This window comes from Drosophila hydei, unplaced genomic scaffold (genome assembly GCF_003285905.1).
Source record: "Drosophila hydei strain 15085-1641.00,03,60 unplaced genomic scaffold, DhydRS2 tig00000063-arrow-pilon, whole genome shotgun sequence".
Taxonomy (NCBI): Eukaryota; Metazoa; Arthropoda; class Insecta; order Diptera; family Drosophilidae; genus Drosophila; species Drosophila hydei.
Window position 1 is genome coordinate 3,071,890 of NW_022045657.1, and position 25,209 is coordinate 3,097,098.

At 40.5% G+C, this 25,209-nt stretch overlaps 3 protein-coding genes across 4 annotated transcripts; 1 reads left to right on the forward strand and 2 right to left on the reverse strand.

Annotated features, from left to right (window-relative positions):
- Positions 1-103: 103 nt before the first annotated feature.
- On the reverse strand, positions 104-20,032 carry LOC111604837 (protein neuralized). Of its 2 annotated transcripts, none has more exons than XM_023323067.2 (3): positions 19,767-20,032; positions 919-2,699; positions 104-617 (listed from the first exon to the last, which is right to left on the reverse strand). In XM_023323067.2, exons 1-3 carry the CDS (start codon positions 19,789-19,791, stop codon positions 366-368), a joined length of 2,058 nt encoding a protein of 685 aa, XP_023178835.2. In that variant the 5' UTR covers positions 19,792-20,032; the 3' UTR covers positions 104-365. The 2 variants fall into 2 exon arrangements, with proteins under 2 accessions (XP_023178835.2, XP_023178834.2); XM_023323066.2 differs by lacking the exon at positions 19,767-20,032 and adding an exon at positions 12,352-12,770.
- A 97-nt stretch (positions 20,033-20,129) lies between these two features.
- LOC111604838 (parafibromin) lies at positions 20,130-22,526 on the forward strand. The gene is made up of 5 exons (XM_023323069.2): positions 20,130-20,490; positions 20,568-21,723; positions 21,782-21,944; positions 22,007-22,148; positions 22,212-22,526. Exons 1-5 carry the CDS (start codon positions 20,360-20,362, stop codon positions 22,246-22,248), a joined length of 1,629 nt encoding a protein of 542 aa, XP_023178837.1. The 5' UTR covers positions 20,130-20,359; the 3' UTR covers positions 22,249-22,526.
- A 415-nt stretch (positions 22,527-22,941) lies between these two features.
- On the reverse strand, positions 22,942-24,692 carry LOC111604841 (protein FAM114A2). Its single transcript, XM_023323073.2, has 3 exons — positions 23,643-24,692; positions 23,431-23,579; positions 22,942-23,369 (listed from the first exon to the last, which is right to left on the reverse strand). Exons 1-3 carry the CDS (start codon positions 24,510-24,512, stop codon positions 22,964-22,966), a joined length of 1,425 nt encoding a protein of 474 aa, XP_023178841.2. The 5' UTR covers positions 24,513-24,692; the 3' UTR covers positions 22,942-22,963.
- Positions 24,693-25,209: the final 517 nt, after the last annotated feature.

Here is a 25,209-nt window from a genome sequence, read left to right on the forward strand (position 1 = left end):
AAAGTCATATTCTTCTTCTTTTTGCTTCAATTATTTTTAGGCTTTTCTTATAATTATTTGCAAAAATATTGATATCAGCTATCAGTTAATTGATTCAGGTTGCTTTCTTACTATCAAAACTAGTTGCTAATACTAAGCAATTTTTGTCGAACTTTTTTGAAGATATTTTTAGTTTATAAAATATTAAATTGATTCGTTTCTTTTTTTTTTTTGCTTATTTTGAATGCGAGTTCAAAGTTAGGAAATTGATGCGTCTTTTGAAGAAAATGCATTGCTTTGTTATGTTTTGTGTGCTTTCTTTATGTTTTAGGTGTATTCGCTTTTGTTTGTTTATTTTTTTTTTCTATTTTAGTTTTGTCGGCTGTCTACGTGGTGTAGGTACGTATGACATCGCGGATGACAGCCCGACAGAGCGGACACTGTCCGCCTCCGACGCCACGCCACTGCTCGATGGCGCAATCGTAGCACATGCACATATGTCCACACATGTAGAGCACCGAATCAATGGGATTCTCATAGCAAATGGTGCACTCGGCACTAGAGTCGGTGCTCTGCTGGTCGCTGAGACTGTCCTTCCATTTGCTGCCATTCAAGGTGTTCGTGCTTTGGGCAACGGGCTGCAAGGCGAGAGAGAACAACTAATTAGTATTTTATAATAATAACAATTAATAAAAATGTGCTTAAACTGATCATCTTCATTAATAAATTTAGCTCAATGCGAATATGGCGCGGCCAACTTAACAATAGTTAGACTGCTTTTCTTTAGTGTATAAGTGTGACCATGTCTCAATAGAACGAAAATGTGAATCTTTAGTTAGTGAAATTTATAGGACTTTGCTGATTAATTGACTTTCTGAGCTTTATATTGAATCAAAAGTAAATTCTAGACGTGTTAGGTTTTAGGTGCGTCCAACTCACCTCAATATATTGCTGGCTGCTGGTGGTGCTGATCAATGTGCCGCTGGAGCAGGCACCGGCTAGAATGCCGCTGCTGCTAACAGTGGTCGCCGTTGGGCCCACCTGTCGTGCTGTTAGCTGGCCATTGAGATCATGCGAGCTGTTGGCTGGGGGCAGATTGACGACCAGCACGGTACCGCCGCCGTTTGGCTGGATTTGCAGGATGTCCCCATTGGAGGGCATACTGATCATACGGCTGCCATTGCCATTGCCGTTGGAGGCCAAGGTGCTCTGCGATTGGGTAACATTCAATTGCACTTTGGATGCGCCTAACAATTGTGCGGCATTCAGGCTGTTCAGTGACTCCGTCATGGGCAGCATGCGTGAGCTGGAGGCAGTTGTGGAGGATGCGGAGGAGGCGGCAGCAGCAGCAGCTGCACAAGCACCAGCTGCGCCTAGCTGCGGCTGAGAGGGATAGGCCACCATATTGGGCAGCTGCTGGCGGAACATGCGTAGCGATTGTGTCGAGCCGTAAACATCGAGGAATGCCCACAGCTGGAGGGATTGATCCACATGCATGACCACAACAGCTGGGCCATTGTTCTTGCTGATGCTCACCTCGCCATTGGGCGCCACAAAGAAGGCAATCTCATCGCCACGCTGCGGCGCAGCAGCAATGTCCTTGCTGACGACCCAATATTCGGGGCGATCGAGCAGAAAATCTGAATCGTTGGGCAAATCGTTTGGCTGCAACAGCGCCGGATTGCAAGAGGTAAGGCCCAGCGCCAAGGCGCCCATGTACATCTGTTCGGTCTTGAGCACCTGGACAATCAGTTTCTCGCCAATGCGTATGGGACGCGCCGTAAACACATAGCCCTGGCAAAAGTCCGACTCGGTGCGAGAGGCAATGAAACGATCGTGCGACAGTCTCACATTCCGACCCTTCGTTATGTGGAAGGGCACGGGTATCAGCCGTCCATTGGCGTTATAGCGCAACGGCGGCAAGCCGTTCGCCAGATCATGCTCCACAATGCCAGCCACCGAGCCGGCCAAATGCAGCGACTGCAGCGATGGCATCACATGTCGTTCCAGTTCGTGATCCGCAACGATGCCGGAATTGCCGCCTGGCAGCGAGCGCCGTGATTGCTGGAGTGGGTGATGTGCTGAGAGCTGCTGCTGCTGTGGAACCTGTTGCTGCTGTTGTTGCTGCATTTGTTGTTGCTGTTGATGCGCCAGCTGCTGCGGCAACTGTTGCTGCTGCTGCTGCTGCTGCGTTTGGTACATATAAATGCGCGCATCCAGAAACTCAATGCCCGTGCAATTGCCATAGATGTCGATCACAGTCCAGAGCATGCCGCGCGTATCGATGCCCGATAGAATGACGCCCTTCTCCTCATTGTTGATGCCATAGATGACGTCGCCAGCGTTGTTCACATAGTAATATAAAATGTTATCCTTCTCGCAGTACTGCTCGTGCAGCGCCTTGGCCCAGAAGCCAGGACGATTTGTCAGATCGGGGCACGCATACTTGGGCAACGCGCCCTCCAGCGAGGCCGGATCGTTGTTGGTGAAACCGAATCGTATGCCTCCGTTCCAATTGTTCGAGATTTCGGCAAACTTCACACAGATGCGCTCATTGATGCGCACCGGACGTGCCGAGAACGTGATGGCACGGCAGAAGCTCTCAAAGCGACGTGCCAGCGTGCCATCCCTCGAGATGCGTATATTGTCGCCGTGCACCGTATGGAATTGCAAAGGCGGCAAATTATTTGGTCCCGGGCAGGAGGAGGGCGAGCGGCGAACTGCAATTGCAATGGAGACAAGTGAAGATTAGTAAAGAGAATAAAATACAAGCTTCTTAAAGCTCATGCAAGAGAGTTCAATTTATTTCCAAATATAATGACAAAAGCTTAAAGCTTCGATAAGCACCTTGTTGTCGTTAAAGCTAAACGATGGCTGAGTAAAAAAAAAAAAACATTTAAATAAAGGAAATTCTCAGCCTCGACAACGGTAAACAGGGAATAGGGAAAGCTTTAAGCCATGTTTGCTGTGCAATTGTTGAGCTTACAATTGATGACAGTCGATCTTTTCAGGGTTTCCTGGCATTAGGATTTCATCTAACATTCAATTAGCCCGGAAATGTCTTGAAAACTCTGCTGAGAGCTGTACCCAACACTTCAGCATTGCGTCACATAGCAGTTTCGTACCTTTCCCTAGAACTCTGTGCACTTGAACTGTTCCAAGAATATCGTGCAGCGACAGCTGCTATAAATTCTCTCAGCTCATATCGAACGCTGATCGAAAAGCAATTTCACAAAATTGTCAATCGAAAAAAAGAAGGAAAATGGAATAAAGAGTTCAATAATCTGCGCCCACATCAAAGTCACGTGCTGTGCGATCTAAATTTTAGGGGTATTTCTTCATGTCGAAGGGGTTAATGCCTTTTGCCTAAGGGGCTACTGTTAAAGAGTTTTGTAATATGAGAACTAGCACATGGGCTTAGGAATCCGTACGCTTCGTTGAATGTCTCAAGAGGGAGAGGGAATGAGAGCGAGCAGTGTGTGTGCAGTCAAATGAAAATGCTTGAAGTCTACCTGCGTGAACAACTAAATATTTTCTGTGACTGAATGTAACTCGAGAGCTGAGCTGAGCTGAGCTGCGCTGCTATTTGCTATAAAAATCTATCTGGTAATTGTAACTGTTGTTTAAGTTAGGTAAGCGAAGGTTGCCAGATCGCATTTAAGAGACAGCTCAAATGACTTATAATAACTCGATATTGAAATAAATAAACAATGTTTTTAATACTGTTAACATGATGACTAATTTTAACTAATTGTTAGCAAAGGTTGCCAGTTTGCATGTTAATTAAAATGACGAAATGTGTAATGTCATATGAAAGACTAACTGGAAGCAAAGTCCTAATGTTGATGCCTAATGTTAAACAGTATAACTTGATGTTTAAGCTATATCTTAATGTTACGCTGAAGCCTAACCTTTATGTCGTCTTTTATAATGTTAACTCTTGTAATCTTCAAAGTTACATGTTAACTAAAGACCTTAAACACCTATTCATATAGCTGTTCGACTGATTATTGCAATTATTACACATTGAGGGCTTGAGAGCTGCAGCAGCTGCAAGACAAATTACCAAACGAAAAAAATATGTTGCCTGCAGTTGGTTGCGATAATAATGTGGATTCAGTTATTTCAGGGCAACAGGTTTGGGGCTTTGGGGCACATGGAATGCGGCGGCGGCGGCATGCCAGCAACAGTTGTCCCCGATCACAAAATGAGATGAGAGGCGAATGCAACAGCAGGACAATGACGCGGACAGACGGCAGACTGATTACCATGTTGATATGCGGCGCGTGGCAGCGTCCCAACAATGGGTCACAGACAGAGACGAAGTTGGTAGAGCGACAGAGAGGCACGCACAACAGGCGGTCGCACGGCGTCTTGAAGGATCCTTTTGGGCATTGTTTGATCAGGCGGCATGTGGCAGCTGCCCGTGCCTCAGCGAGGCAGCTGCACCGAGACAGGTAAAACAACCCTGGCTGACTGCGGCTAAGGGTAGCAATGCGATCAACAAGGGTTGCTAGAGAAAACAAAATACAAAAAAAAAGAAACGGCAGATGTTCAAAATTACGAAAAGCGAACAAAAAATTTGAAACTAAGCTAGAGACAGAGGCAAAGTATCTCTGTCGAGGGTTGAAATACGATGCGTTCGTTGCCCCGATTATGAATTAGGGGTGAGAGTGGAAAGGACACAGGGAGCGCGAGAGAGAGGGAGGGGGAGAAAGTGGTAGGTGCATATAGGCAGAAAAATCTGTGACTGTGGAAACCCAAAGAACAGAAACTTGTATGTTAAGTGCGCTTCCGGCGCAGCCAGGAAGTTGGACTCAAAGGAAGCAACAGCAACAGCAGCAGCAGCAGCAGCTCAACTTCCGCTTAGCTGAGAGCAGCTCAAATGAAGAAGCAGTGGCAGCAGCAGACCAGTTCAAAGTAATGCCAAAGATCTGGCAGCTAGGCCAACAACTACATGAGCATAGAATGCATTGCATCAATATTTATGAACGAGGAAGTCGGAAATCACGTTTTGCGCTGCTTTTGCTGCTGCTTCTTCATCGTGGCTACGTGTATTGGGGCTTATTAGCTGCAGGATGTCGCCAGGCGGCGGCGGCGGCGGCAATGGCGACGCCTACTTTTTGCCCAGACACAGACAGACAGATACAGACAAAGCCCCCAGACCTCAATAGTCCAGACATCGTCGACATGAATGAAATACTCGTAATATCATGTTTTCTTTTTATCTTTTTCTTTTTGTTCGCTTGAAGCCAACGCTTAAATCAAACGGTTAACGGGCTACGCGACGATCATTTCAATCAGCTGGCAACTTTGGTCAATTAATTAGCTGGGCGCTCAATTGGTAAATGGAGTTGGGTTCATGACGGTTGGGCTAATTGTATTAGCAATGCCGGATGGAAAATGATCAACTGCTGATCACAAATGATCATGGGGCAAGGACTAAAGAGGGTAGCAATCAAGTATGATATGTTTGCATCCGAAACCCATAATTGATCAATGAAGTTTAAGTGGAATGGGAAAAATAATCAAGCGAAGCGATCATAGTGTAGATCATTGATCAATGAGCAGTTCATCTAAAGATAGAACACAGTTACGATCGGTATTTCCGCAGGTTTTCAACTAAAGTGAACTGCTATAGATCACTTGATGCCCTTAGCTATGAATAGAAGGCATCATAGCACAGATTATCTAAGCGAGTTGCGATCAGTATCAATGTAAATTTAGAAGTCTTAGCTATCATAGCATAGATCATTAAAATCACTGGCAACCAGTGTCACTTTATCGCTGAGCTATCAAGAGAAGCCTCCTCCACCTACAGTTGCCTATCAGTTGATCGTCGCAAACCAAGGTAAACATATCAGTAATAATATTTATAGAAGTAGTTAAATATAATCAGTGATAAGATAACAACTACTCATAATAATCGATCATACATTTACAAATTTAAATGTCTCAGCAATATACATATCTGTGAGTAAGTACGATCAGATGAAACGATCATATAACTGCAGAGCTGTGTACGTTTATCACAACGTGTCATTAGAGCTGGCTAAATTGTTGTTCAATCGAAGTGATCAGAGCTGATCATATCGGCCAGTCAGTGTTAATGATCCACCGAAATATCGCCTTAAGTTAACTATCTGTCAGCTGCAATTTGAATATTTCTTTTCATTTCAATTAGCATTTTCGTCTCATGATCAGCTCTGCACAAATTGGCCAATCTGATGCGCACATTACAGTCGTTCAGGGACTGCTGTACAAGTTCAGCCGAGCAGAGTTCAGAGAGCTTTTTGGAGTTTTGCCGACATCTTTCAGTTGGCGAAAAACCGAACTGTGCCAAACCGAAAACGAAGCGAACGAACGATCTGCCAAACGATCGCAGGCAAATTTTCGTATACAATTTTTTTTTGTTTTGTATTTTTGGCTAAAGGAAAAACCTGATTTACCGTTGAGTGCAGACGCGTCTCAAACATTTCCCACGCTGGCCGTGAGCAAAAAGTAAAAAAATTCCCACGACTCCAAATTTGTATATATAGGAGATATATATATATATATATATATATATATAAAGTGCATGCTTGACTATTTTCGGCTACAGAAAAACCTGTAACAAGCAACAATAATTGCAACTGCAGCATCGATGAGTAAACTCTCAACGGGGCAGACACAGCTGCGGGTGGAAAATAGGCAAAAACAAAAAATATATGTGAAAATCATGCAGGTGTCATAAAAATAGCTGAGGTAGCACTCAAATTGCTCGGATGGGCCATTGTTGGCCAACTTCATGTAACAGATCAACGATGAAGATCACAAGACGGAATGTATATTGATCGTTAGAAATCATTTGTGTGTGGGGCTGAGTGATCATTAGATTGAAATTCGAAGTGGCTTGAAGAGTACTACAAGGCATTACCCAGTCATAATAAAAAGAGCTAAAATGATTTACTGTAATTGTGAGTACATAAGAGAGCTTTTGTGGTAAGGCCAGAGCTTTAAGCTAGCTAAATGTGTTAAAATGAACAGATTTGCACATATTAATGAGCTTTGAGAGTACAAAAGGAACTGCTTTTATGCAGCTTGCAATAAAAGCTTTATTTTATTTACATGTTAAACAACTTTGACATCAAGTCAAGTAAAACTTTTTCTACTGATAAATCAATTGACGCCTTAAAGCAAATAACTTTTGTAAGCATTCATTCTTTATCATGAATGAATGCATTTACATATATTTTATTATATGTTAATTTGCAGTCGCCCATAAATGGCGTAATTAATTAACATAAATCAACGCTGATTTGTTGCATACACAAGAATTTCGCATAGAGTTCAATGTGGAAGTTAGTTTTTTTATGGGTGTGAGAATTGCCTGACAAGTGGCAACACTGGCCGCACAGGTCTGCCCACAAATTGAGTTATGCGCAGCCCACGCAATGTGAATTTTTTTCTAACTAATTTTTCCCCGTTATAGGTGTGCGTTAGTTTCTGTTTGTGTGTGTATGTGTGGGCTCGGGGCGTCTAAAATGAGAGTTAATATGTGGGCTTTTAGTTGGACAAGCCTACAAGTTGAAGCTTAAGCGAAAGCCACACGCCATAGAAGAGTTCACCCACTCAAAGCTGGGCTCATCTGGCAGCTCTGTCAATTGACCACTAATACTAACGCAGTGGCAGCGTGGGCCGCGCCAATTGATACAGTTTGTAATCGATCTACACAGACGCCGCCACCGCCGCCCGCACGCCTTTACTTTAATTGTCAAGCATTTCCGGCAATAATTAAAGAGGCCTTCGCGTTAATTGTTGCCACACGTTCCACATTGCCAACGCACGTGGGCAACAATGACAATGTAAGCTGACACGTGACCTATAACCTTTGACAACACAACAGAAAACCGGTGCGTAGGCCCAGCAGCACCGTTGATGTCAATTGCCAAATACAAATTTGGGCTTTAATAGTGAGTGAAAGAGAGAACGCCCGCTCTGCAACTTGTTGCTGTTTTACTTTTGATGTATGCAAACCTGCTTCCGCTCTGTCGCAGCGGAAACCACTAAAGCGTCAGACCAATTACACATACTCATACTCGCTATTCTCTTCCTTCCATCTCTCACTCTCTCTCAGTTTGTCTGCAACTTCAGAAGCCGTAAAAGCACAAATGAGCAAATTGACCACAGAGAACGGGCAAATAAAATATAATAAAAAACAAGAAATAATTGCACAATAAACGGCCGACGATAGTCGAGGGCCGGCGAGAGGTCAAAACTATTGAGTGTTGTTATTGTTGCTGCTGCAGTTCTACAATGCATTTTTTTATGCGATTATGCGAAATCTGATGACGCTGCTATGGGATGCATGACAAAGTCATGTGCGTGAGTATGTGTGAAAGAGTAAGAACGCAATAGTAAAAACTGTGGCATTGTTTGAATGTGAGCACTGCAACAGTAAAATTTCCCTGCAGCGAAATTTCCCCTACCAGCGCGACAGAGAGAACCGTGCATTGGTTAAAAGTTCCTGCTTGGCTTCAGCTAAAAATATTGATCACACCTCAAGGGTTCAATGACTGTCACAGCATTGCCTCAATCTATCAAACACTCACACACACATTGTCGCATTTTTATATAATTAGCTGCTGCGAGGGTGTCCAAGTCAATTTTAACATGGTTTATTTTTACAAGTCGCGGTGTTTATGAGACTTGTCTGTTATGTGTTTATGGAAATATGTATGTATATTGTAGGTGGCGGTGGGGGATAGAAGGGGCTTTTCGGTTGTTTTCCATATGGGCAGCGAAGCATGCGACCCCTGGCAAGAAGCAACGCAACGCTCAAAATAGCAAGTGGAGCCTCGTTTCAGTTGAAGAAATGTACAAACATATATAAAGTATGAAAATAACACAAGCTATGTATACTCGAAAAAGATAAGATGGCGGACTTGGCTCTCTTCCGTTTCATTTTGTTGTTGTTTATCGAAGCGTTGCAATTGTTGCTACGTTTGATGAGAAAGGGCTAGCGAACAGTTACATGCACACACACATACATATTGCATTTCCTCACACATATGTGAGAAGCCGGCGCACTTGACTGCACAGCAGCGTCGCAACCTCTTCTTCTCTATTCTCTTAGACCACTTCAATTCAGCTGCTGCTGCTGCCTCTTAGTAATTAAATCACTCAAGCGCAACAAGAGAGAAGAAGACAGCCAGACATAGGCACGCGTATAATAGACCGAGACAACTGAAGAGCTTACACATCATTATAAAATTATAACAATGCATTTGAGTGTGAGTAGATAATAATGCAAGTGGATTTTTATTGTTTTATCACGTATTTATTACTCGGAAAAACTTAATAACTGTACGTGCGCCTGCGATCGTTCTCTTTTAAGCGCCGATTACGCCTCCTCGCATAAGCCCTTCAAAATTTGCATTGGCATTGTTTTCTTAATTGGCATATTCTTTCCAGCTGTTCCATCATTTCAAAATTAGATCAGCTAATAGGCGCAACATGTTAATTTTGAAAGTCTCTTCATAATTATGCAAAAAAGCTGCGAACAGCTGCAAAATAGGCAAAAAATCTAGTTGACCAAAATTTTAATGAATAGCCAAGCTTTATTAAAATGCCAACGCCACAAAAAATATAAAAAATGAAAACATGACAGCGAAACAAGAATACCAAACCCAAAATAAAAACCCAATCGATGAACAGCTGAATGTGGATATTTTTTTGGACAACCCGTAGGCAGGTATCTATCTATCTCTTGATTTATCAGCCCTGTCGTCCGACCAGGGCGTATATAATTGCTCTGAGTTGCCTTTTGCGTGAGTTAATTGCCGAGAGAGCGGAGAGTGGAAGAAGTGGAAGGCAGCTGTCCCGCATCTTGGCCGCCTTACCTGCTGCTACCTGGCCAGCTGTGTTGCGACACCCAAGACGGTTTTATCTATGTATCTAAGAGGTGTACAACTATTATCTATGTGCCTGGCAAACTGTTAACAATATTTCTTTGTAGATATGCTCGGCCATTGCAAGTGCTCAGCTCTCAGCCTGGTTCATTAACTGATAAACAATGGAGAGAAAACATAAAAACTATGTAGGTCACTATGATAAATAATAAGCAAAGACTGTGCTTTATTGTCTTTCCTTTCAGCTCATTGATTAACACTAAGAAATCGCTCGTCTCCTTACAAAGCTTACGCAGGCGAGCAAACATAAACAGTTGAAGGTTACGAATCCTTTCTTTAAATAACGCTTGTTCTATTTCGAGACAGCTTTAAGCATGTTTATGTATGTATATTAGAGTATATAGTAGTAGTAGATGAAAGTTCTATACATTCGTCAGTTGTTTAACTCTCTTATCTGCTCAAATGGCTATCGGCTTGACCGCAAACAGCAAAAAAAAGTATAAAAATATCTTTTTGTGTGTGTGTGTGTGCGTGTACTGCACTGCCCGCAAGCCTTAAAGGCTGACGCATGGCACTCTCATGAGCTCATAGGCAAAGCAAACCAAACAAAAAAAATGAGCGAAGCAATTGAAAGTTGTGCGATTTTTATTTAACACACACACACTCACAGTCATACATGCACATGTATGTGTTTTTACGTGCGTGCTTGGGGGAGTTTGAGAAGCACTGTTGAGCAAATATTTGTCGGCGCGTAACAAATGAAGCCCACAGAATGCATTTGAAATTTGAGTAAAGTTGGCAGCGCCAGCAGCAATAGCAGCAAAGGCAACAACAAAAGTAAACCGTGAGAAGTTCGAGTAAAAGCAGATAAACCAAAGCCAAAGCCAAAACGAAGACTGTCTATGGCATGCCAACAGGCAAACAGCAGAAGACATACCAACAACAACAACAACAATAACCGCTAACAAAGTGTAATAGAGAAAAAACAAAGACAGCAACTACAATAATAACACAACAACAAGCAGCTGATTCGAGGCAGCAACAGACAACAACAAAAACAAAGTAATTTCATTGATTACCGATACGCAGCGCAAATGCCGCACGTTCAAAACGAAATGGAATAAAATTGGAAGGGGAGAAAGAGCAAGAGGTAAGTCTCAAAACGCAGCCATAGCTCGCCTCAAGCCACCGCTCCCTTCCCCTAATCCAACTCTAAAGCTTGTCTTCTGCCTGCTCTTTTTCTGTTGTTGCTTTGCTTTGGCTTTGGCTTTTGCTTTTGCTCTTGCTTTGCCAAAGTTGCCGACGGCTGAAACGGCGCTTCGCGTACAAATCCAACCACAACAACAACAGAACTCTGCAACTGCTGAATGGGGAATTTGACCAGACTTGGTGGGCTAGTCGAGGGGCGCAAGGGGTGTGGCGGATGGTCGTAATGTATGCGTCATTGGCTTGGGGCTTGGTAAGGTATTTTTTCCCGGTCTGGCACTGCTTCGCCTGCACAGAACAAGAGCTGAGAGAGTACGCGAGCCAAGAGAGGCTTTTCCAGCTGCAGCAACAGAAATCAAAACAAAATGTCAAAAATTGAGCGCCGCAATCGCTGTGATATGTAAACATAATCGCGTCGTGTGCTATATATGTAAGAAATATATATATATACAAATAAATGTGTGTATATATCTTAAGCTTTTGCTTGATTTGAGGTCGTTTATGGACTCTGCCATTTCTTGTTAGTTTTATTTTTTTCGTGGATGAGAGATCAACAGGCGCTTCCGGCGTTTCAGTGTTGGAAGGAAATTGGAAGCACTTTGGAAGGCTGTGAAATAATAGAAAGCTCATTTGATGTAATTAAGTTACACTGGAATACTTAAGAGCCATTGGATTTAGCAAAGGTACTTCATATAATTTCTGTTAAGTTACGCTAATTTTAACATTTAACTGAACATGTCTAACTGAATTGTGAAGCTGTCATATTGAATTGTCTAAATTCCTGGGATTTATATTTCTTGGAACGAATAGAAACAGAGTTCAGTAGAAGTTTATTGCAGGCATAACTTGTGCTCATCTATTTATAAAGAGAAATAACCGCATTAGATTTATGCCCTTTGTAAAAAATGAGTTTCCGAGTCTAATTTTGAGACACACGCGACTTGGTGCCTTTTGTTTAAACAATCTCAAGAGGTTTTTGCTGTGAGTTTTATTACTGATCTTTTTATTTAGAGAAAAAAAGAACGCTAATGTATTCAGAAACTAGCAACTGTTTGTTGTTGTTTTTTGTCTTAAAATGTATTTATTTATCTTTGCCGCATTCATTAAGAGCACACACACACAGCCACGCATATGGTAATATTATGTGGGAATTATTTTCAAGATATGCAAAAATGAATTCAAGTAGCTTTTGCCATGAATTATTTATGTAGTTCAAGATGGATTTTCGCACGCTGCAATTTAAATGAAATAATGTTTCTTTTTTGTCTGTACTAACCGAGTCCGAAGCGTTTCTTGATTTTCTTCAGCAAATGCATTTTCTTTTTGCTGGACATTTTGTCCTTGGGACTCATCAAAAGTTCGCTGTTCTCCATTGCCAAAACGTGTGCAGCGGCCGCAGCGGCATTTAGCTGGTGCTGATGATGATGGAGTTGCTGTTGCTGCTGCTGCATATAGTTGACTGGTATATCCGAAAGACCCATTTTGAACGGCTTTATTTAAGAATTTCGAACAAACTAACGGACAAAATGCGCTAAAAGCTAAAAAGCGAGAACAAAAAACTTTGCGTGCGTGCAAACTTTTCTTTTTGTTTTATTTGGCATAGAGTTTGTCGAACATTTAAAACATTTTGGTAATTTGTTGTTGATTTATTTATTGTTTGCAACGGTACAAACAAACGCGAACGAACAAGCGCGGACGAAGACGAGACGGAACGAAGCGAAACGAACAAACGCGTGCGCCAGCTTCAACGTTTATTTTCAAACTGAAACTTCTCTACAGCGCCAGTCAACGAGCAAAGTAAAAAGGCTGCGCAGTCAGTGACGGCGTCTACGGCGGCGTCAGCGCCAGCGTCAGCTGACTAGTGATGTACGCGTGAGTGCAAGAGCAACAAGCCAGGCATTTACGAAGCAAAGTCGAGTGGTTTGCGCTATTATTGAATCCTTAAAGATATGCTTAATCAAATTCGTAATACAAACAGAAGATTTTGTTTTATGTACTGGTATATAATACAGTCAACTAGTTTAACTATTGCTATTAATCAATTTCTGGTATATATATATCGGCAACTTAAGCACATCTCTAACTGAGAGGATGAACAGTGCGAGAGCGCGCAAAAGAGTGCGCGGCGCAGGCAGATACACCGACGCAGCTCTACTTGCAGCTGTTTCTTATTTACTATGGTTTCGCTTTGTGCCTGCTTTGCGCGTGTATTGAACCTCCCTTATAATTTTCTCAATGTTGTTCCTGCTTGATCGTTGTGTGCACCTTGATAGCCGAATAGCGTTGTTGTTGTTGCTGCTGCTGGCGGCTGTTCTAGGCCAGGTTTGTTAGCCGCCTGCATTTTGACCAAGCTGCTGCTCTTTTGCGCTGCGAAGACGCCGCTAACTATTTTGCGGCACTTTTTTGGCCAAAGTTCAGTAAAGTTCAAGACATTTTTTTTGCTAGCTACCATGTGGCGATAAAAGGTCTGTTGGCTACCAAAGTTGAGTGTTATTACCCGAAATCTAACTGACAGCGTATGTAAACTTTTTTTTTTTATTATTATTATGTGTTTTTGGCTGTGGGCTTGTAGGTTGGCAAAGTTCATATGGCGAAAGTATGGCTTGTTTTAATTAGTTTAATATTGTCTAGACAAAAGACTAAATCATGAGATTTTCTTAACAGGTCTCCAATGTCTCTAAGTTCAAATTGTAAATGTAAAGCAATTTAGGTTTATGATTTTTTTGAATACTTAAAATTGATTAAGTTGGAAATATATTTGCTCAGTAAATTGATTTCTTTTATTTTATTTTTTACACGAAGTTCTATTTATTGCTTTTATCATTAAAATTCGTAAATAAATCGCAACATTTAATTGCGAAAAACTGAATAATTTCTGATATTTTTTCTCTCAGTTTCTTATCTGGACTTTAGCAATATAGAAATTTGAAATGTGCTCAATTATGATTTATTTGATTTCTCATTCTCTTTCTATTTCAAATGCCAGCTATATCATTTCGCCATGTTTGGGAATTGTAGGGGCTTTTAATTGCAGTCCCATCAGGGACTAATCTGTGTGAAGTCCCCTTAAGAGTAGAGTATTGTAAAAACAAATATTGTAAAAGTTTCTTATCGGCCGTCTAATCGATTATTATGGAATAGCCCACAAATCAGATATTGATAAGAGTATTCTCTGATGATTCAGGGGTATGCTTATGGAATTTTCAAGTTCCAAGTGAGTAAACTTTTATTCTATGATAGAAAAGTAAATAATGCACATGAGATCATTAAAGTCGTAATACGGTATACGAGATTTTCGTTTGGCAGTCTCATTAAACGCTGGCTTAGAACCATTCTCTACAGTTATTGATAGAAATTGGCAACGCACTCCGTACTCCGTAGAGCTACGAAGAACCATATGACATCTGATAAACAATAGAACCTTGAACCCAAAGGCCACAAAACGAAATGATGACAATTGTCAAGGCAAAAGACAAATGCCAAATAGAAGACGCAGGCAGCACAAGGCGACGAAGAAGAAGAAGCAGAAGGTAAGGAACCATAAACCAGTTAGCAGATGTTTCCAAGCGTTCGTGGGAGAGATCGTCCGCACAAGCAGCTCTATAGAGAGAAAGAGAGGCGACATGGAGTATATTTTTGCAAATGGGATCACACACAACATAAAAATTCTAAATTTAAACATAAAATACTTTGAATATTGCACAAAACTTAATAAAATACCAAATTATCTCCCCCAGGCAGGCAGACACAGAGAAACAGATGGGGGCAGCTGCCTTTGGGGGCGCCTTTCGTACACTTGGCAAAAAAAAAATTCATAAGAATTTTCGGATTGAAAGATTTTTTGCAGGCCATGTACGAATATTGAAAATGATATAAGAGAAACAGATCACAACAGAAAACAGAAGTATTTCAAGTAAGAGTATTTTAGCTTATTTTCAGCATGAAAATTCTTAAACGGTGTAAACTTTTCGTTTACCTTAATTAATTATAATTAAAAGTCTATTGAGGTTTTCACTCATTTTACACATCTTAAAGAACAAAGAGATTTATAAACTTGTCAAGCCAAGATCAATATAAAGTATGCTTAAATTCTAGGTGGAAAACACTATCAAAATCATGCTCAAATTTGAAGCAGCAAAATAGGATCTTCTATTTTAAAGAAAATTACATTTCGCTGAGTGTATGGGCAAAAATCTAAATATACTTTGCATATGTGGTCTATATCATATGTATGTTTAAGGCCTGGTGGAGTCTTATCAACGACAGACAACTGGCGCACGTCCGCCACGTGTTTGTCAAGCCTCAACAAAGAGCCAAGCCCAGTGCTGGCCTGCGCTGCGCTATGCATATGATCGTCATGTGAGCGGATAAAGGAGTTGAGAGAGGTAAAATTTACACCTGGTTTTTATTTTTGGTCAGCCAGCGAGCAAACAAACAAACTGAAAAACCCTTTCAATGCAAAATGCAGCCACAGATGCGAGCGATCTGCACGATATATGTGTATGTATATATATATATATTATTGGGGGTAGGTTTTTCGATTTTTGCACTGGTGGTTCCTGTTTCGACAGCGTGTCCTGTTTCTGCTGCTGTTGCTTTACTTTCGGCCAGGCTCAGCGACAGCAGCTGTATTTCCTTGCATTTAAGATGGAACGCGCGCCTGCTGCCAGCCAGGATGCTGAATATGCATTTCCCACTTTAATATCAAAATTTAAATGCTTTTTTGTCTGTCGTCCTTCTGCCCGTCTATCTGTCTGTCTGTCCGTTTGCTGATCCTTTCCGATCTGGCGAATTGCATCTGCTGTCAGCGTCTGTAAAAGCATTTGCCAGACATCGCTGTGGCCGGCAAAGCAATTATTATCCCTCATCAAGAGTCCTCGGCATCGCAGACAACAGTTGTCCACATATTTAATATAAATAGTAAAACAAAAAAAAGAGAAGAAACCACAGGATCAGACATTTGCTAATACAAATGTCCTTAAGGCAGTTTCTACCACAAAAGCTACGCAGCTGTTTAAATAGACTTCACTTAGGATTCACTTTAGCTAGAGCTCTTATAGCTAGAAAGCTTCTTGAAATGACTTTACTTTACGAATTCCTTTCTAAGCCTCACGATATGCGGCTTCATGCCAACCCTTCATCCAAAGTTTCAATACCCAATAGAATATAAATACTTCTGGAAAAGTTCATTCTTGTACGTGCAAAAGGTAAGCGCTACGAATAGCTCAGTTTAGGCTATATATTTAGAGTATATTGACTAAGTAGTTCGAAATTTGTTTGAAAATGGATTTTAAATCAATGAAGTTAAAGAAAATAGTTAAAAAGTTTATTTGTTGTAGCGTATTGTGTTTCTGTTTGTAAGTAAACTGATTAACGTTTAAAATTTTGTGATTAGTTTATAATTTCTCAAGATATATTCTGTAGTATTGGACTTACTCAGACTCCCAAATTAAATAGGATATAAATAATCAGACTTTTAAAAAAATCAACTAGTTCAGATGATGAAGCTCTTAGAAAGATCTATTATCCTGAAGATCTGCCCTGTAATGTGTCCTTCTAAGCAGTCAGATTAGAGCTACTTCGACCTTAACGAAATAATATTTACCTCTTAAAAAAAGTATTTTTTCTTTATAAAAATAATTTATTTCTCTATATATCTAAATGTTATCTTTAAAATAATGCATGTAAAGTATATCACATCACATTTCAGACCAATAAAACGATATCAAGTTTATCTAAATGATGTGATAAAATTTCAATTTCAGCACAAGCAGGTGAATGTAAACACCTTAACCTTGATAGACAAGCAGCTCGAGTGTGAATAGATAAAAAGACAATTGCCTATTAAATCTAAATTGAACTTAATATCAATATATCGTCGGAGTATTATATTTAATGAAGGGTTCAAGTGGTTCATAGATAAATTAGCCATAGATATGACATGGAGCTTTTCAGCATAAAAGATAAACTAAATGAAAATGAAATTAATGTTATCGGAAGTTAAACGATTTTATATTTTGAAACGTGCGCAGAAGTCAAAGTTTGATTCAAGCAATTTAAATATTTGTTATTTTTGTTGCTCATCGACCAAACACCTGGATAAGCAGCGCAGCTGTAAAAAGGTAAAGAAACCCTCATTCCTTTATCTTCGAACTTGGATCAATCGCATCGAACTGAGCTCTAGAGACGAAAAGTGTAACAAATATCCAGAGGAAAAATGTTGCCCATAGCGTGTTTAATTAGAAAACGACATATGCAAAGGATCTCGAGGATCACATATGACAGAGAGCAAGGGAGTGACGGAGACAGAGAGAGAGAGAGAATAGCAACTGTTGTGTATTGTATATAAATATAGAAAACTAATCCAGTCTTAAGCAAGGAAACGAAAGAATGAAAATTACGCAAACACTTGAGAGCGACAGCAGCAGACATTACACTACGAGAAATTTGAGTGTATGTCTTAAGTTATTGAAATAAAATAAATTGAGCTTTATAATGAATTTTAATTAAATATATTAAAAGCTCAACAAATAGACAATTTTTACTTTAAACAAGTTATATAACGAATAAAATAATATAAAAAATGTGTTTTTTTTTTAATTTAAAATAAAATTTTAAAATACATTTCGTTCACATTTTTTATTGAAACTACAAATTCAAATCCTAAAAAAATGGAACACAAAACGAATAAAAACAAGTAAATTATAAATAAGTGAAAAAACTAGATTTTCAAATTTGGAATCATTTTAAAATGCTTCTTAAAATTTAGATTTCGTCTAATTGGTTTTGATTTTATTTGATTTTACTTATCTAAAAAAATTGTTTAAAATACAGCCTAAGATTTTCCTCAATCAAATTTACTATGAACAACTATAAATACTTTTCTTGCCGTGTACACATATGTTTACATGTAATGCATAGGAAACAGTCTATATATAAAAACGATCCTTTTTGGCTGCTGCATACCTGCGACTGCGGCAGTTGTGCAGCTTGGCGGGGCAGGACAGGAGTTTCATATGTATATAGGAGCTGAGGGTGAAACCGATCAAAATCTAGCGTTTTTTTTTGGGTTTGCACGCCGTCACTTCCTTTTGCGCAGGCGCATCCGCATACGCTAATCAAATATAAGAATCGAACATTCCAAAAATACCCGCCAAAATACACAGCGAGAAAAATCAACATATGTGAGGAGAGCGGGAATAAGTGGGAATCGTACGCGTCACGAACCGTTAGGAAATGTGGAAAAACTCGCGTGTTCGGCAAGTCATATTTGCAGTTTGATGCCCAGCGAGTCCTTGCGTCGATGTTTGCCTTGTTTAAGAAAACTTTCGACATTTTTGTGTGGAAAACCTGGCGTATTTGCCAAGTCATATATAGAGATTGATGCCGAGTGAGTTCTGGCTGAGTTCCTTGGCCATTGTTTTGTCCCTTTGTTTCGGTCAGGGTCAAAATGCTGTGCCTGTCTACCTGTCTGTACTCGGTGTCTTTTCTTGCTTTTTCACTTATTGGGGTTTCCATTATCCTTCGCTGTCCTTTCCTTACTTTTCCTACAAGCTGCTTTCTGTAAGAAACCATTGCCATAAATTCTACAATTTATTGTCTAAGGCCTGCATTGAAATCAGAAAGATTTCCCCTGGTTTTGGGGTAGAGTATTCCAAATTATAATCAGGTAACAGCACAGGTAACTGGACTTTGCACCTGTAACATGAAATCCTTGCATTACGTCAATGTTCGCGCCCGTCTATTAATAAAAAAAACTGTTTGCATAGCCGTGTGAGAGTTTTTCCACACTACTTCAGATTTTTGACTTTCCGTAGCCCTAAGCTGCTTAAGGATTTGATGTCCTTATTGCATTGAGACAGGTTTTGCCTTTTCGTAAAATGACATAAAGGATACTTGTACGCATTGTACAGGTGTTTTGTTAGGTAAAAAGGTGTCTATGCAACTATGAGCCATACTTAAGTATCTCATTTAATTCAGTTCAATGCTAATCGCAGTAATTATTGGTCCTTAGACCTTTTAAAAGAGTTCAATTCTATAAATTATTACTGAAATCCTCACCTAATACTGAATAGCTTTTATGAATTCATAAATTTGTATTCTTTTGTATAGAAAAATCAGAAATATTCTAAAATATGATAAACATTTATATTTTTATTTATTTCATAATGTTAATAGAAATAGAGGAAATTGGATTAGGACTATTTTTCCTGTTTCTTTCGGAGCTTATGCAATAAATACTACATTTTTAGAATATACTGTTATAAAAACAAAGAGCGCTGTCGTAAATAGTGCTATAATTTTGAATTTTTGAAACGAATATTCGGCATTGGTTTCAGCGTTGCCACCTTTTTGCATTTACTTTCAAAGTGTAACTTTCGAAAACTATCGGAAGCACAGCACAGTGTCATCGCTAAGGCAAACAGCTGTTACAGTGCGCGTGTTGGGGCTGAAAGAAGGTCACAAACCCCATTGGAATGCGGCACGCAGTCTTTAACTCCAATTGGCAAATGTGCAATAGGAAATCAAATGACTACATACACGAAACATAAGCTATATGGCTATTCACTGCTCTTGGGCTGCCCACAAGCAGTTTACTTGCTATATAAATAGGCATACGACATGACCCCACACAGCGGGCCAAGTGTTAATAATGCACTGTGTTAATATTTACTAATTGACTTGACTTACCGATTTTACCCGCCGACTGTCCCATTCTTAATGTATTGAATGCACTTTACACATTAGTAGCTAATGATTAGAATATTTTGGTATAAATTTCCACGAAACTTTCATAAACATTTGCGATTTGTCAAACACTCAAACTGTCGTATGCACGTATACAAAGTGGCCGTATAATGGAGTGTTGTGGTGTGCATTTTATGTTTAAATTATTAAAGAAGTGGTTATTTTGTTTTTCTATCTTGGAGGCCACATTTTTCTCGTATTTTGTTTGGCTGCCGGCAGGCCAATTCGATATAATTCATATGTCGAGCTCATAATAGAACGAAAAATGTATCGAATACATACGTCGTGTGGCAACGCTTGAACGTTCAGCTATCGAGTAGTTGAGTCTGACAGCTTCGTTTGGTTGAAGAAGCAGCAGCAGCAAACCAAAATACGCGATGTGAGAAGTGAAAAATATGCTAAAATAAAATAGCTAAATTTTCAACTTTTGTTATATTTTCGTATATAATTGTTTTGCCCGTTAACCTAATAAATTGTTACAATAACAGCGACAAGGACGAGCAACTCGTGTAGCGTAAAACGAAGGATAGACAAAAATGGCGGATCCGCTAAGTCTCTTGCGGCAATACAACATAAACAAAAAGGAGATAATCGAGCGTGATAATCAAATTATTTTTGGTGAATTCTCCTGGCCCAAGAGTGTTAAGACTAATTATCTCAAATATGGGTAAATAGCTAACCAACATTTCACCCGAAATATTGTTATATATTCTCTTCTTTTTTGTCAACGCAACTTTTTTGCAGCTCTGGCAAAAAGGGGGCTCCACGTGAATATTATACACTCGAGTGCCTATTGTATTTGCTCAAAAATGTTATGCTACAGCATTCGGTGTATGTGCGGCAGTGTGCTGCCGAGGATATACCCGCCGTAAATCGGCCCGATCGTAAGGAACTGCTTGCTTATCTCAATGGCGAGACGCCCACATGCGCCAGCATCGACAAAAGTGCTCCATTAGAGATACCCACACAAGTGAAGCGTACAGCCGATGGAGATGCGGCGACTAGCGGTGAGACGGCAGCCAAAAAAGCTCGCTTCGAAGAGACGCAGGTGCAGAAGGTGCGCGAACAGTTGGCTGCACGCTGGGATGTCAATCAGAAGGAAACGGCCGTCAACATGGACAATATTAAGTCGCTCTCAGAGACGATGTCAGTGGAAAAGATTGCGGCCATCAAGGCGAAACGTTTGGCCAACAAGCGTACTACAATCAAGCGTACAGACAATGAAGAAGCCATGGGCACAGATCTGCGCGCTATACTCGATTACGACGTGGATTCCACGAAGGATATTATAAGCCGCGAAAGGCAATGGCGTACACGCACCTCAGTGCTGCAGAGCACAGGCAAAGTGTTTGCCAAGAATATTTTCGCTATGCTTCAGGGTATTAAAGCGCGTGAGGAGGGACGTAATCGGCCACAGGCACCGAATCCCATTAAGATGCCTGAGCCGGCGCGCATTACCAAGCCACAGCCGCAGCTGTCGCAATACAATCGTTACGATCAGGAACGTTTCAATCGTCAGAAGGAGGAGACTGAAGGCTTTAAAATCGATACGCTGGGCACATATCACGGCATGTCGCTCAAATCCGTGACAGAGGGTTCGTTGGCACAGCGCAAGGCTCAGGCAAGTATGCCACATGGTGCTGGTGCAGCTGCAGCCACACCCACAGCTGTAACACGTGCTACGCCCAAAGATCTGCTGCCCGCGGCACAAGCTCGACAACTGCCAGCGAACGGGCCACAGAAGCGGCCGTCGCGTACACCCATTATTATAATACCTTCTGCCAACACGAGCCTTATAACAATGTTAAATGTTAAGGATATACTGCAGGATTTGCGCTTCATGTCCACGTCGGAGAAGAAGCTACAGGGCTGTCAGCGTGAGAGCGAAGTGTTGTTGCATGTAAACCAAAACCTAATATGATTTCGAGTTCAATTTAATTCTTTAAAAATTCTTTTAGCGTAAACGCAATAATCAGACTGTCTCGTATCGTGTTGTCGACAATCCTATTAAGCTCAGCCAACAGGATTGGCAGCGCGTTGTCGCTGTTTTCGTCATGGGTCCACAATGGCAATTCAAAGGCTGGCCCTGGGATGGAAATCCCGTGGAAATATTCTCAAAAAGTATGTAACCAATTCTTGAATTATCACAAAGTGTATTCATTTAGTGTCCTTTTTCCTTGCAGTTTGCGCTTTTCACTTGTGTTTCAGTGAGCTGAAATTGGATGCGAATGTGGAACGTTGGTCTGTGACGCTGTTGCGTCTATCCCAAAATAAAAGGCATTTGGATCGAGCTGTGCTGAGTAAATTTTGGGAGACACTGGACAAGTAAATGCCCCGAAATGTTCTATTAATCTTAAATCGCTATTTAATATAAATTCTTTCTTGCAGATACATGCTTAAGTACAAGCCAGATTTAAGATTTTAAATACTGTTGAGCGCGCGATTGTTACTGAACCAACGAACAGCCATGTAAAGTGGAGGAATTAAAGAACAAACAACAAAGTAATGTTTTTATAAACCAGTATGTTTTTTGTTTTTGGCCAGCTGGTTAATATATCTGTGCGGCAGCTCAATTTCACTGTGTTGCTGGCAAACAAGCGCTATTAATTAAGCTAAAAGTTTGTTCAATTTGTACAATGTAAACTATGAGACAGAGCTAAGAAAATATATAATTTGTATAATTAGTAATAAAAACAAATTATAAGACAACTGCTTAATTGTGTTTAGAAGAACAGAAAGTTAATGAGAATTCATTTATAGACTGTTTACTAGCATAGAACAAACTGTTGAGAATAGTACGTTGTATGTAGCATATAGTTAGCACGTAGATTCTACGTCGCTAGCGCTGTAATTGCACTAGAAACCGAAAGGCTTTAGGCTGTTAAGCAGATTAACAGAATGCCTATGCATACAGTTAATAACTTCGTCTGCGAATGTTTTACAAATTTTAACAGCCCCTGCTTTATTTTAGATTAAAGGGATTTAAAACATTACAATGAGAATCATGTATCACAAATCGAAAAGAATTCGTTATATATTTATATAAAAACAAAAAACCAATACACAAAATGAGGATAGATGTAGCTAATTCTTTATAATATAGTATTATAACAACATTTAAGCTAGCAAGATTTGGATTACTAAACCGCGCCCATTTGCAATATGGGGGTAAAGAGTTTATAGGCCTGTTCGATATACTTGACAGCGGACAACATTTCGTTAAAGTATGTATTAACCCTTGTTTTGCATTCGTCCTGTTGCACGGAGTCGGAGGCATCGCTCTTGCTGCTCAGGAGCGCAGCAAATCGTTGCGTTAGTCCTTGAAGATGTCCATTGAATTGCTTGCAGAGATGCACGATGCCATCTACCTCGTTGGCAGTGCTGTGATGCGGCTTCACCAACATCAGTTCAGCGATTTTGTGCAGCTTACACATTTGTAGGGCACATGCTTCACTCAAAACATTGATGCTCTTCGCATAGGCCTGTTCTAGATCAGCAACGGTTGCTTCTTCTGAGCTCAACCAGCTGAGCGACTGCGTCCAGTGACTGCAAAGGGAATGCCTATATTAGTATACACATTCAATTATAAATCTTTATGCCTGGTCACCTAGCCACATCATCGAATTTAATACCCAGCTCTGCGTCAGCTATCGTGGCCATCAAACGCTGGCCAAGCTCTTCAGCTGTATAGTCGCCCTCGCTGTCGCACTCCAAATCCTCTAGTTCCAGTAACTCCTTGACCTCGTCTATAGTTTCCTGCATCACAATGAATATTATTAATATGTAACTTATTTGAACTTGAATTTTATTTCGTCTTGCCTGCAGCTCGCTTAGAGCCTGCCCGCTAACCGCATCGAGCAGCGTGTCCAGCTTCAGACGCGACTCTTTGGATAGTATTTCCAGTGCCTCGTAGTGAACTAGGCCACAATAGTTCTCGAAGAGCACATCGAAGCGCAGCTGCGCCTTTCGTTTCTCCAGTTGCAATTCGTGCAGCGATTGCTCCATTTGGTCTGCATCCTTCTTAGCTTCTAGCAGCACGGCGCTCAAATTGGGTTTATTTGCCTCGAGTCCCAGCAATTTACGTTTGTTCATCAGCTTCGGATCGTTCTCTTGCAATATGTTCATTGTCTTTTTGCCGATGCCTTCGAGTGTGTCCAGACCCGTGTTGAGTACCTTCGAGCCAAGAGTTGTGACCAATCCGAGATTAAATGCAGGCACACCAGAGTCGGATTTTTCTGTAACTGTTTCTGTTTCGGCTTTTGTGAGCTGTTCTGGTTTCGGCGGCTTGGATGCCTCTTCGGCTGCATTGATGCGCGCCAGCTCTTCTGGATCGGGCACTCCAATTATCTGATTAAGGCCCTGATTCACTTGGGTTGTTATGTTGCCCAGGCCCTCGGTGGCGGTACTCAGTACAGAGCTCAGCTTTCCTCCCCACGAGCCCCAGCCAGAGGAGGAGGTTGAGGAAGAGACGGGTGCAGGAGGAGCCGCTGTTGTCTCGAGTTCAGTTTTAACAGTTCTATCTGATTTCTCTTCCGTTGCTTTGTTGTTGTGTGGCGGCTGCTCTTTTTCAATGTGAACAAACTTATCCTCATCTTCTTCACCATCGCCCCAATCGTCCCAGTTGTCATCCTCATCGCTCTGATCCCAATCATTTGGGCTTCCGTTGTCTTTATTTGGTTTATTTGCCATTACTATTTTTGCTTACCACGTAGTTTCGTAGATTTGACAGTTATCGATAACTTGTAAGCTGTCGATATGATTAAATACGGATTGTGTATTTGTGCCTAAAAAATACCGCTGTTATCAGGCAGAAAACGTCGTGCCGTTAAAAGTGGCGCGTAAATTATTTTAAATTGCAATAAAACGTTATAAAAGTAAAATTTAAAACTAAGTTGTCGCTTATATCGGGGTGTAATTTTATTTTGTATATATTCTGACTTTAATAAAATACAATTGATTTCAATATTTATTTTATGTAAATCACATATGTAAGTTTTACTGACATAACTTGATAAAGTTTGTTTGATAAAATATATATGTGTATTATCGTTGTATAATTTAAATATCCGTGTTGCTCGTTCTGCAGCTAGAATAAACCAGTAAAAAAATAATTATATTAGTTAACAGTTTTGCTTAGTTTGTTAGTTTGAGTATAAAAGCTGAACCTTAATCTTGAGATTGAGAGAACCCGACATCATCGTCCTTCATTTGAAGTCCGTCAAATACACAAAACCCATAAAAGTCTGAGATCACCATTTTCCCGTATTTTATTTACAGTACTTTATTTAAAATGTGTTCTTTTCTCAGTGCTAGGCGAAAAGTGAATTTGTGTGAACATTGACCACATGTCTTATTGTCGGCTTGCGGGAAAGAAGCAAGTAAAGAG